Below are 12997 nucleotides of genomic sequence, written 5' to 3' on the forward strand. Positions count from 1 at the left end.
CACTTAGAGCTCACTGTGAATGGACCAGTATGTCCCACTACGTTGTGGAGGCTGAAGCCATGCTCTGTCTCTGGCTTCACAGAAGACCCTGGCTGCACAGTGTAGTTGTTCTGACCAAGAGCTAGGCAAGGTGGAAGAGATGGCCTTCCTAGGATTCAACATGGAACTTCAGCCTTTCTGGAGATGGAAAGTGGCATCAGAAACAAAGCAGTCAGACAGGATCGAGGCCAAACTATAGCTGCCAGAAAGGCAGGCATACACCAAGTGGCTGTGGTTGAGGGCCCGGTAGTGCTGGTCAGGAGGTAGGTGATATCATTGGCCTTCAGGAATGCAGGACAATACAGGTTTGGCGATGGAGATGGCAACATTGGGTGTCAGCGGGGAGTTCTCACTGTTCCCAAGCCAACCGAATGCCTCCCAGAACCTTCTGGTGCTGGGCTGGCCTTGGGGACTGAAAATGAACAGGGACCCACGGCAAAAATTCTAGAAAGGGGTTTTCCCCACCATGCCATTAGAGTCCATATAATATGTTTCCAAACAGGCTCTGAGCAGAAGGCAGCCTAAAACCAGAAAAGAACCCTGAGCCAGTAGGGTGGGCACTTGGGGGCAGACACAGCCCACAGAACACCTTGCAAGCTCCTGCCTCCCTGCTGAGGTTTGGCTGCTCACAAGCTGAGACTGCCAACAAACGCTGCCAGCATCAATTCGAGTTTCATGTTGGCAGGTCCTGTTATGATAAGCTGAAAAGTTAATTGGTTATAAATGTACTTGAAATGTGCACAATGACCCCTGGAGTCCCTGTAACCCAGCTCCGAGTCTGTCTAGGGGAAGGGGAGCTCATGAGTGTACATATGCCCTTTAACAGGGCACTCTGAGGTAACCAGATAAGGCCTCCTCTGGAGCTCAAGGATCAACTAAAGTGTCTCTTCCTGGAGCATATTCCCCAACCCCCAGGGTCTCATCCCTTCCAGTCAAGATGAGGTTAAGTCTGCACTAGCACACTGCAAGCAGAGGATTGATCTTCCTGCCTACAGGGAAATTACATAGGAAATTACATAGATGCCACACTCTTAAGTGCCACCCTGATAAAGATGGTGAGGGGCAGGCTGGACTGTAAAGGAACTTCTCACTCACCAAGAATCTGGTCCTACATAGGGCAAATAGGGCCATCAGCTGATCTCCATGGCAAGAGCTATAGGAGACTGCAAAGCCTGGACCTTGCAATGCCCAGGTCTTCATGAGACCCTTAGTATGCTTGGCATGGGAACGTCATACAGACCCACTTCTATACAAGTGAGCTCACAATGCTCATAGCAGATCACCTCCGTGATGGCCCCTGGACATGATACCTTATGGAGCCAACGTCAGAGCCCTGTAGCAGGCTGAGCATATTTCATTGGGGACTGAGCTGTGTGGCAGAGACTGGCTACCATATCTCCAGGCAGCACCTTAAAGAAGCTAATGAAGACACACAAGGCGGACTCCTTTCCACGGAGCAAGCAGGGGGAGGAGGAGGAACCAAGAGGAATTATTGGAATTGGAATAGAAGGGGGCATAGACTGAGGTTGGGTGGCTGGTGAGTGACATCTGAGTCCCTCCTGGTCTGTCATCCCTGTCCCTGGCCCATTAGCCAAAACTTTCCCCTGCCCCTCTCCAGTGGCATAGATATGGGCAAAAGACAGTTCTTTCTCATGCCTGGCAAAGCTGGAGCAGCTGTAGGTCCTAAAGGCAGGTGACTCAGGGTCTAGAATTCAGGCCTAGGGTCCCTCAGCTCTTAGCGTGGAGCACCGACAGGATCTGCAGCTGTGTAAATAGACTCTGACCTGAAGGTGTCATGTGTGAAAGGGCAATAATCCTGACATTGAAGAAGGCCTTGGCCACAGCCAGAAGCAATGACTCAGGGCCCATGGGGTTCATCCCAGAACATACACATGACCCTGGGTTCCTGCTTTCCCAAGTTATATACCCCTACCACAAATTGACCCTGAGGGATGCAGGTCTTCAGCTGCTCTCAGGTCTGACCAAGGCTCCCCCTCTCCCCCCACTTTCAGGAGCATCTTCCTAACAGACCTAAGTAGGAGGCAGTGATGTAGGCTGCAGGATGGCCAAGCAGCATGTCTGGCAGGGTTGCCTTCTGCTGGCGGCACATCCTGTCATGGCTGTGAGCAGCAGGCCTGCTGGCCAGCATGAGCAGCAGCAGTGGGGTGCCGGCAGGCCCTGCCGTGGGACTGACTGACTCAGACTCATATCGTGAGCTGGCTTTGTTTCTCCTACATGGCTCAGCCCCACGGGGTCTACAAGGTTGTGTACTACCTCACATATGTGTCTGTGTAAGCTTGCATGAAAATGTATGGACAAGCATGTTGCCCTGTATTGTACACTGTGCAGGCACATTCCTGTGTGAAGGTGTGGAGGGATAGTGTACACATGTGTATGCAGTGTATGTGTGTGCTTCTACAGCCATGTCCAGTGAGCATCACTGGGAGCTTGGGTTCTCCTGAGTGCTAAGGGGTCCTTGGTACTACAAAGAAACCACAGGCTTGAGCCCTGGTTAGAAAATCAGCTTAACAGTCAGGGAGCTTCTGGCACAGGAGTAGAAGGTCTGGGGATGTGGCCTCACCAAGCCCCACCTTGAGCTCCAAGAATGAAATGGCCTGTGGATATGCACGGTCTAACACCCACACAGAACCTAAAGGCTCAGGCCAGCAGCTTGAGAATCCTGCTCTTGATTTCATCCATTTGCCTGGTTGCTCGGTTGTTTGGTTGATTTAATCACTCTGCCTTCTCATCTGTGATCTGTGATCATGGGGATGCCTTACAATGTCAGCTAGAGGCAAACACCCTTAAGAACTATCATTTGCCTGTACTTGAGCAGCCCATGTTGTGGGGTCACGGCCACAGCTGGAGAAGCTAAGGCTCTGCCTCTTCTTCACCACCCCACTTCCCCCTGATAAGGGTATCCACATCCTTTGCCCACACCAGCCCCCCGCCCAGCTCCCTGAAGAAACTCCCACCCACTCTCGTAAGTGGGTAACACACAGATACTTGAACTCAGGAGATGACAGGGACTTGACAGCAGCCAGTCTAAAATGTTTGATATGAAAGAGTTCAGGTGTGTGTGAGCATGCGTGGGCAACTGTGGCTGTGCTTGTAGATATGTATAGCAGTGTGTATTATTATATGGGAGTGCCTGTTCTGGGCAGCACACTGGTGGCTTCACCAAATGCTCCGTGGCTGTGACATTCAAGGAATAGCAGAATGACTGTGTCTGAAAAGGGCCTGGCTTAAGACCCTTTTCCTGACTAAGCCAAGTACCACCACAGCTCATCTGCTTCCCTAAAGCATTATGCTCAGCATCGAGTACTAGGTCCTTCCTGGGGCAGCCCTCTGTGGACTTATACCAAGCCTGTCTTGGCAGGAAAACGTGTCTCTGGCTGACATCCTCTCCCTGCGGGACAGAGGTCTCAGTGAGCAGGAGGCCTGGGCTGTATGCCTAGAATGCAGCCTGTCCATGCGGAGTGTTGCCCACGCAGCCATCTTCCAGACCCTGTGCATCACACCTGACACCCTGGCATTCAACACCAGTGGAAACGTGTGCTTCATGGAGCAGCTCAGTGGTGAGAAGAGGGGAACACAGTAGGGGTGGGGAATACCCAGTGCAACACAGAGGAGGTACCTTGAGGCTGGGTATGAGCACTAAGCAGCTGAGGCCATAAGGGAGGGACCAAACCCTGGGTTTTCTTTGGAATCGGACAGGATCCTCTGTTCAAGGCAGCACAGAGGAGGAAAGACAGGCTAGATGTTGAGTTTGGGTGGCCCCTGTCAGCCCTACCAGTCTAAGATTGCCATATACTCCCTCGGGGAGCCAGAGAAGTGCTCAGCCATGATCCTGTGCTCTATTCAGGCCTTCCTCAAAAGAGGATGCCTGGGTCACTGTCTGCCTTAGGCTGGCACTCCTGGCCTGCAGGAAGATGATGCAGGGGCCTAAAGATGAGACTTGTCTGGCCAGGTAGACTGGCCACCCCTGAGGCCCCTTCCAGGGAAAGTTTGGTTCTCTCAAATTAGGAGCCCACCATTCCTTTTTCAGGAATCCAAACAAATTCCTTTTCTCCTTCCACTTTGGACCTTTTATGGTTCAAGAATGGTGTATTACTGCCCTGGATGCCCTTCCTTAGGGGCATCAGCCTGACGAAGGGGAAAAGGCTCCAGAGGATACAGCCTTCTCCTGGCTGCCCCAGGAGGCTCCCAAGGTCTGAGCTCCGGTAGGTGGGGTTCTCTCTTCACCAAAGGATAAAATCAGAATGCCTTCTCTTTTCTTCTCCAAGATGACCCCGAGGGTGCCTTTGTACCCCCAGAGTTTGACCTGACAGGAAACACCTTTGAGGTAAGCACTAGTAAGTGGTGACTCTCCAAGCCTTGCCCTCTTCATCTTTGGGGTGACCTTTGTTACAGCAGTCCTGTGGCCTCAGTGTAGTAGGTTATCCCCAGTGAGGCACTGCCTTTGAGGCCCCTGCTTTCATCCTTAGTGGCTACTTGAAGACATGTGGGTGTTCGGGAGCCATGGCCTCAGACAGCTCTGTCAGGGTTGGTACTGAGTTCACTTACTGCAATGTCAAATCAGATGGCCTCTGAGTCTTACCAGTGATTTGTGAGAGGAACCAGAAAAGGCTATGGGTATTCACCACCTTTAAGAAATGCATCTGAGGGCTGAAGAGATGGATGGCTCAGTGGTTAAAAGCACTTACTGCTCTTGCAGAGGGCCCAAGTTTGGTTCCCAGCACCCACATAGTGGCTCACACCATCTTTAACTCCAGTCCCAGGGGATCAGATACCTGCAGATGTCCACTGTGGAAAAGAGTTTCTTTGTTTTGTTTGAGATGGGGTCTTGCTATATTGCTCAGATGTCTTAGTTAGGATTATTATTGCTGTGATGAAGCACCATGACCAAAGCAACTTGAGGACGAAAGGGTTTATTTAGCTTACACTTCCACATCATAGTCCATCATTGAAAGAAGTCAAGACAGGAATGCAATGAGGCAGGATCCTGGAGGCAGGAGCTGATGCAGAGACCCTGGAGGGGTGCTACTTAGTGGCTTGTATATCATGGCTTGCTCAGCCTGCTTTCTTACAGAACCCAGGCCCATCATCCCAAGGATTGCACCACCCACAATGGGCTGGGCCCTCCCCATCAACCACTAATGAAGAAACTGCCCCACAGCGGGAACTTATGGAGGCATTTTCTCAATTAAGGTTCTCTTCTTTCAGATAACACTAGCTGTGGCAAGTTGATATAAAACTAACCAGCACACCAGGCTAGTCTACAACTCCTAGATTCAAGTGATCCTTCTGCCTCAGCCCTCCAAATGCAAGAGTGAAATATACAGCACCACACCTGCCCTGTTTCTCAGCAACACAGTCACAGTGACCAGCACTCCTTCCATTGTTAATGTATTCTGCATCCTTAACAGACTTCCTGACCTTGAAGTCAAACAGAAGTTCACTAACATTCTCCACCAAGAGTTTCAAAGTTCTAGTCTTCACACTGAATCCATCAGAAGCTGGTTTCCTCAGCTTCACTAAATTGTGATTGACAAACCAAATTTGTGTGTTCCAATATACGCTGATGCTTATAATGACCCATCAGACTAGTTAACATGGTGTTTGTTTGTTTGTTTGTTTGTTTGTTTGTTTCACCCAGTATAAGATAGAAAGCATTTCATCTTTTTCTGTGGATGGATAGCCATTTTTCCAGCTCTGTTTGTTGGCTAGCTGTGGTACACATGCAACTGCCATCCACCGGGTTTTTACTTTCGGTTTTCTGTTCCTTTGTTAACTTTATCCATTCTAATATCAAAACATCTTGCTACTATTCGTAGCAACTTCGAGGTTCTTTTCATTTTTTTCCTCTTGATCAAATCAGTGTTTCTTACTGTTTCCTCCAGGGACAAAGCTTATTTCCGGTCCAATCCTCAGCAAGTGCAGCATCCAGTGATTAGACTCCAGTCTATGGTGGATGTGCACAGATCACCCATCCTGTCTTGGGGAACTGGTTACCCTGATCTAAGCATATAGATGGCACTGGCCTCGGCCACATCAGTTTCTATCTGTTCTGAGCTTATCAAGGTTTATCTTGAATACATATTTCATATTGTGAAATATTTCTTTGTCCCCTTGAAATGATCATGTAGCTTTCTTCATTGAGATGTTAATGTGTACATTTTTGTGTCCCAATATTATCACCCTTTCCCACTTAGGAAAACCCAGTCTGGCTATCTCTCCTTGGCACTGTTGAATCTGAATGATGAGCCTTATGTGTCTTCTGGGATTTTTATGGGCAGCTGGTACTTTTCCACCTTACAAATGTTTCTGACCAGCACTGGTTTCAGGATTGCTCTGGGCTTGCCTCTTTGCTCTGTTTGTACAAGAATGGTATTATCTATGCCTTGGAAGTCTGGAAAGTCTCATTGAAAAGGACATCGACTTCCTTTGTGAATGATTTCTAACTATCATCAATTTTTAATGGTTATAGCATTGGCCTTGTTTGTGCTACAAAAAGGTTTTCTTGTTTTGAAGGGTATTTTTTGTTTTGGGTTTTTTTGTTTTTTTGTTTTTTTTTTTTCTTTTTGAGGGAGTGGGTTGGCTTTTAAACTACAGCAAAAGAAAACACATACCTAATAGGCTGCTGGTGATGCCCTTTGCATCTTTGTGATGTCTGCAAATTTCCTGTTTCCATGCACTGGACCATTCTTCAATTTCTCTTTCTTTCTGCTGACAGTCTAACCAGAGGCTGTTTACCTTGCTAGTTCTTTCAGAGCGCCCTCTGCATCCCCTGGTTCTGATTCTCTCTTTTCTTTTGTTTGCTTTGAGTTCAATGGCTGTTTCTTCACTTCAGAGGGAACTCGGCTCATCCACCTCCATCTTCTTTATTTCTGGCTATGAATCTCCCTCAGCATGTGAGCTTTGTCATAACATATTTGCTTCTGGTTTTTTTTTTTTTTTCTAGTTCAGTACAAGAGTTATTCGGGTTGGGTTTCCTCTTTAGGAAAACATACACACAGAAGGCACACATGTAACCCACAACTTTTCAAAAGCTGAGATCTCTGCAACCGGTATCCAGAGTCGTCACAGTGAGAAACTAGCACCCCCACGGTGACTGTCCAACCACACAGAACAGAGATGTTGATCTCATCCTGGTCTCCTGCTTCCTATGGCTGGCCTCAGCAGGGCTGGTGAGGGCTGTCAGGAGAGTGTAGCCACTGGAAAGCATCCATTCTCTATAATCCTTTCTGATTTCTGAACACACTGGGACTTTTTAATACATCTTTGTCTTTTGCCTTTGACTTTCTGGCTCAGTCAGGCTGTGGTTGAAGCAATGTCCCCTGCACACCTACTAGAGAGAGTCTGTGCAGGCTTCCTTTGTTCTGTGAATCCTTGTGTTCCTTGGTTGGGATGCAGCCTTTTCCTTGTAGCTCAGGCTCATTCATCCATCTGTCTGGGTCTTCTGTGGCATCCATTCTGATTTTATTTATTGACTTACTTAGTTACCCCAGTAACCATCAAAATGCATTGAAATCTGCTTCTCAGGACAGGTGGATGGGGCTCTTCCTGTAAGGGTGGTGTGATCCCATGGTTGCAGAGCAAGTGACCACTGAACCTGAGAGGACCCCAAAGAGGGATTCCCCTGGGGGCTAAGCCTTATGAGAAGGGGATTTCCTGTGGGTTGACTGTAGAACACCAGTGTGGTTAGCCAGGGTAGAAACAAGAGGCTGGGGGATGTATGTCAGAGAGGGGCCCCAGGTCTCTGAGCTTCTTCAGTTCCCTGGCTGACCAGTGACTTCCTAATGTTCTACACACTAAACAGTTGGCCCTTCCTACCTTACCCTTACTATGGAGAGGCTCTGCACGCACTGAGAAGTGTTCCCGTGTCCACTCCGGGACACATGGTCCTAGCATAAGTCAAGATGTAGAGGGTTTCTATTCTGCCCCAGACAGGAACACAGGGCCCGAGTGTGTGTCCTGGACAGCCTCACTCTAGCTCAGGTACACCCTCTCTGGAACCTTCTAGCACCAGCTGATCCCTGTGCTGTTCCTCTCTGGCTTTTTGAGATCTGCCACTACAGACAGCCTTGGGTCTTTGGACTATTTCCTGAATGGTCTTACTTTGGACAGAGGTTGGCTGTTGTGACCAGGCTGGTCACCTGATCACCCATGCCACCTCCTGCCCCAGCAACGATAGCTCCACCCCACCTTCAGTATTGTTTAATCCATCCAGACCTTTCTTCTTTCTCCACCTGACCTGGGCTTCTTTTCACTACAGAACTGCCCCCACTCATCATTCTCCACAATCTCCCACAAAGGACAGAGAGTAGGGAGCATCTCCCCCAATGCCCCCTCATCCACCTTAAATCCTCTGTGTTCCAAACACCGTCTAGCCACCCCTTTTGATCCTCTCCTTTTCTGCCACTGAGACCAACTCCCCAACACATGCTCTAGAATCTCCACAGCTTGTTGTGAGCAGTCTTCTCAGAACTGAGTATGGTCAACCCCCTTGTCCAAAACCCCCACAGGCTGCCTAGCTTCCAAAAGTTAATCCCCCAGCCTCTGCACTGTCTCCTTCTCCACATTCAATGGCCCTTTTTCTGCCCTTGTCCCTCTGATGGGCTCCTGTGGTACCAGCCAGGATGGCTCAGACCTCTCACTGTCGCTTGCTTGAGACCACAGTCCACACAGAGGCCCATGATGATGGGAGACTATGAGTCGGGGACCTGTGATCGAAGCTGAGATGAAGCAGGGATCCTGACTTTCATCAAGAGGCTGGAGGCCTTTGCAAGCAGGTAGACTTCAGGCTACAGACTTCAGAATGAGTTCAAGGGGAACAAGGAGCTGGGGAGGTGGCAGGGCAGTGAGTGAGTACCCGTTTGATAAGATACACACAGGACAAGAGAGACAGGTCTACAGTCCCCTCTCCTCACCCATATTCCCTTCACAGAATGGAAGGGATCGATATGGGCTGGAAAGGCAATGTTGGTCAGGGCACTCAGGATCCCAGCACTGGCTGAGAATGCAGCAGACAATGGCCCTGAGCAGAGTGCACACAGCGTGGTGGCCTGAATCCAGAGCAGGTGCACATGAGACCTGGGCCTAAAAGAACAAGAGACTCCCAATGTAGGAACCCAGCACACAGCCCAAAATAAATGAATTCCTTTGTATCAACAGTTTCAAGGTAGAAATGTAACTTAAGTGTGCCATTTGTTGCCGGGCGGTGGTGGCGCATGCCTTTAATCCCAGCACTCCGGAGGCAGAGCCAGGCGGATCTCTGTGAGTTCAAGGCCAGCCTGGTCTCCAAAGCGAGTTCCAGGACAGCCTCCAAAGCTACAGAGAAACCCTGTCTCAAAAAAACCACACACACACACACACACACACACACAAAAAAAAAAGTGCCATTTTTAATAGCAACAAAATCCACAGGGATCCAGCAATTATGACAGCAGGATTTTTAAGAAATAGAAAAATCAAGTAAGTCGACATAATGAACATACATTGAGACATCTCATTGTCCCCTTAAATATAGAGGGTTATTTGTGAATTAAAAGTTAAAAAAAATAAATGAATAAATAAATATTCTGACTACACATCATGATTTCATTTTGTACACAGATTAAAAGGGGAGCTAGTCCTTCTTGAATAGCATTGACTTCTACACACAAACACACACACACACACACACACACGCACGCACGCACGCACGCACGCACACACGCGCACACGGGAGGCCTTCCACACTCCTGGTATCCCAGTCTTGTACAGAGCCCGCCCTCACTCTCCTGTGCACAGATAGAACAATGCCAACTTTCAAACCAAAGAAAACTCTTCTTTCCTCCTGCTCACTTCCTGTTTGTGATGCAGGATTTCTATGCCTTGAGCAGCAGGCCCAGGCAGCATGCCAACCACAGGATTCGCAGCCTGCTGTTCTCAGCAGGGGAAAGCAGTCACTTGCAGGGCAGGTACTAACACTCATTGGTACCACAGGCTCACATCTACTCCCTGGGGGCCACACTGAAGGCTGCCCTGGAGTATGTGGCAGAACCAGAGCTGGAACCTAGGCTGAGCCCAGACCTGGAGGGACTGCTGAGCCAGATGCAGGCAGAGGACCCCAGGGGCCGGCCAGACCTGGAGGTAAGCTCCCGGCTAAACATGCACAGTGCATGGACACACAGACAGCACAGACCCTGTAACCTCTCTGGGGTTCCTTGGCTAGAATATGAAGGCACTGCATTCTGTTGAAATAGAGGCCAGTTTCTGCTACACATTTTGTAATAAAAGCTTTCAGAGACAAAACAGAGGGGGGTTTTTGGTTTGTTTGGTTTTGGGTTTTTGGTTGGTTTGTTTGTTTTTTATGCCAGGATGTATGCCTTGCTTTTTTTTTTTTTTTTTTTTTTTTTTTTTTTTTAGTTTTTTGAGACAGGGTTTCTCTGTGTAGTTTTGCGCCTTTCCTGGAACTCACTTGGTAGCTCAGGCTGGCCTCGAACTCACAGAAATCTGCCTGGCTCTGCCTCCCCGAGTGTTGGGATTAAAGGCATGCGCCACCACCACCCGGCCTTTTTTTTTTTTTTTTTTTTTTTTTTTAACGTATCAGAAAGTGCATGTGGGAACAGGTGGCCTGAGCTGGGGGGTGATGGGTGCCATCCCAGAACTGTGCAGTTGGGTGGGTCTCAGGAGGATAGGCCTCCTTCTTGGTGAGCTGCATACCTGAGAGACACCCTGGCGCCTGCAGAGCATCATAGCCCTGTGCGAGGAGAAGATGCAGCCTGCGTCCTCATGCCGCCTGTGCCGTAGCCTCTCAGCCATTGGAAGAAGGGTGCTCTCCATTGAGTCCTTCGGAGCATTCCAGGGTAAGCGCCACCACCTGCACATCTGTGCCTACACGTGTATACATACATACATATACATGCATATATGTGCACAGGGACACATATACATCGATACAACCACCCACAGAAGTATGCACATACAGAAACACGAGCCCTTACTCATGTTCACATGCTCTCATACACCATATAAACACCACACTCACAGTCACACACTTGTTCAAATCTAGCACATGTGTATCCCATGCAAACAGGCTCACATGTTTATACCATTGCATACATAAATATACAAATGCTTATTTATACTACATACTCTGTGTTAAGTGTCCCCACTAATCTACACATCCACGTTCAAGTGCACACCACATACATGTACACATGTGCATGCTGTGCACACACTGGCATTTCCAATATCAGGCTTAGTGACTCCAGCCAGCCTTGTCTGGAGTTTCCTCTCCACATGCAAAGCTGTTGCTGTGTATCTGGAACTTAACACATAGTCTCAGGACCATGCTGGCCCCCACAACCAGCCTCAGAGTGGCCGGAGGGCCCTCCCTGACAAGGAAGCAGCAGTGTTTTTTTTGTAATACTGCAGCCCAAGCGACTGCCAGCATCACCCAGCAACAGTAGAGGGTAACTTGTGAGTACAGAGTCATAGGCAAAACAGTGAGTCAAACAGGCAGCATAGTCACTGTGGCAGATATGCAAAACTTTGTGCTTCAGCGTGTGTGTGTATGTGTGTGTGTGTGTGTGTGTGTGTGTGTGTGTGTGTGTGCAAGACTGTGTGCAAGACCATGCTGCACACTGTGTGTGTGGAAGACTGTGTGCCCTATGCCTGCCACCAGATTCCATTTCTCCCCTTAGGGAGTGGCTTATATAATCACAATAGAAAAAAATGAGGAGCTTTGGGATAAAGTAATTAGACGGGCAAGGGCTGATCCCCTGGGAAGCTCAGCCAAGAGGGACACCCAGAAGCCTCCGTCCAGAGGCTCTAATTGGCTGAGTTGTGTGACTGTAGATCCTGGGAACCTCTGGAGCCTATGCTAAAGGGAGGAGTGGAAATCTGGGGATACAGGACAGGTAAGCCTGCCCTGTGAGACTTTGGAGTAGGTTCTGTGATGTGGACAGAGTAGGGGTGGCTCTTGGGGTACCACTCTAGCACAGACTCCTGATCCAAACTGACCTCCAGTAACCACACCCTGCCTCTGTCCAGACCTCAGCGAGAACACATGGAGAGGAAGACCTGCTCCAAGAAATGTGGGACCCAAGAAGGTGCCAGGAGACCTCAGCACTGATCCAGAGGCACTGTCTTCACCAAGGGCTCTGCTCCAGCCTCCTGCCTCCAAAGATGCAGAGCAGGAGGCTGGTCATGGTCCCAGAGCCCCCTCTCCCAAACCACTGCTATCAGCCCCCATGAGAAATGGTGAGAGCCCAGGACAGGAAGGGCTGGCCAACCTTGTCCTGGATACCAGGTGCCCCCTGGGTGAGCTGGACAGAGACATCCTCAGGCGAAGCCGGCTGAAAAAAGCTCAGACATTTCCCAGGCTACTGCAGGAAAGCACGGAGGCCAGCACCCTCTGCCTGTCACTGACCAGCTCAAGAAACCAGCTGACCATATCTGAGTTCTTCCCCCCAGACCCCAGGAAGCTCTTCCTGGAGGGGAAAAATGGTCTTTCTGGCTTCAAGGCACAGTCCAAAAGCAGACTTTGGCCAGAGCAGGAGCCTGGAGTCCAGCTGGGTAAGGGACCAGGTGCAGGCCGCAATCCACATAGGAGTCCAGGAGCCTCAGGACAATGGGAGGCTTCATCTCCTAGCCAGGGACCTGTAGAGTACACACCTTTGCCCTGCCTTGTAGACCCTGAAGATTCTGACCATGAAGGCCAAATATCTAGGAGTGAAGAGGGGATTCCAGGAGGATCTGGACAGCTGGAAAGTGCAGCCAAAGCACAGGTATGTGAAGTAGAAGGAGGTCAAAGGCTGCTTCTCCTTAGCCTTACTGTGCAGCTTACACAGGGCCTGCCCTGCCTGGCTTTCACTCTTGACCAACAATTGTGTCTTCTGGACTCCATAGTTTTTTGGGTTGTTTTTTTTTTTTGGGGGGGTGTGTTGAGACAGGGTTTCTCGTGTAG

General features: G+C 49.4%; 1 protein-coding gene across 3 annotated transcripts in view; it reads left to right on the forward strand.

Moving 5' to 3' along the window:
• Positions 1 to 12997, forward strand: part of Kndc1 (kinase non-catalytic C-lobe domain containing 1) — a 51251-nt gene that overhangs the window by 2934 nt on the left and 35320 nt on the right. For 2 of the 3 annotated variants that reach the window (XM_036198127.1, XM_036198134.1), the window contains exons 2-6: positions 3419 to 3617; positions 4326 to 4384; positions 10030 to 10176; positions 10775 to 10892; positions 12082 to 12818. In XM_036198127.1, the coding sequence (XP_036054020.1) occupies positions 3419 to 3617; positions 4326 to 4384; positions 10030 to 10176; positions 10775 to 10892; positions 12082 to 12818 (1260 nt within the window). The remainder of the gene's footprint in view (positions 1 to 3418; positions 3618 to 4325; positions 4385 to 10029; positions 10177 to 10774; positions 10893 to 12081; positions 12819 to 12997) is intronic. The other variant, XM_036198141.1, reaches the window with a different exon arrangement.

Source organism: Onychomys torridus, chromosome 1, assembly GCF_903995425.1.
Source record: "Onychomys torridus chromosome 1, mOncTor1.1, whole genome shotgun sequence".
Taxonomy (NCBI): domain Eukaryota; kingdom Metazoa; phylum Chordata; class Mammalia; order Rodentia; family Cricetidae; genus Onychomys; species Onychomys torridus.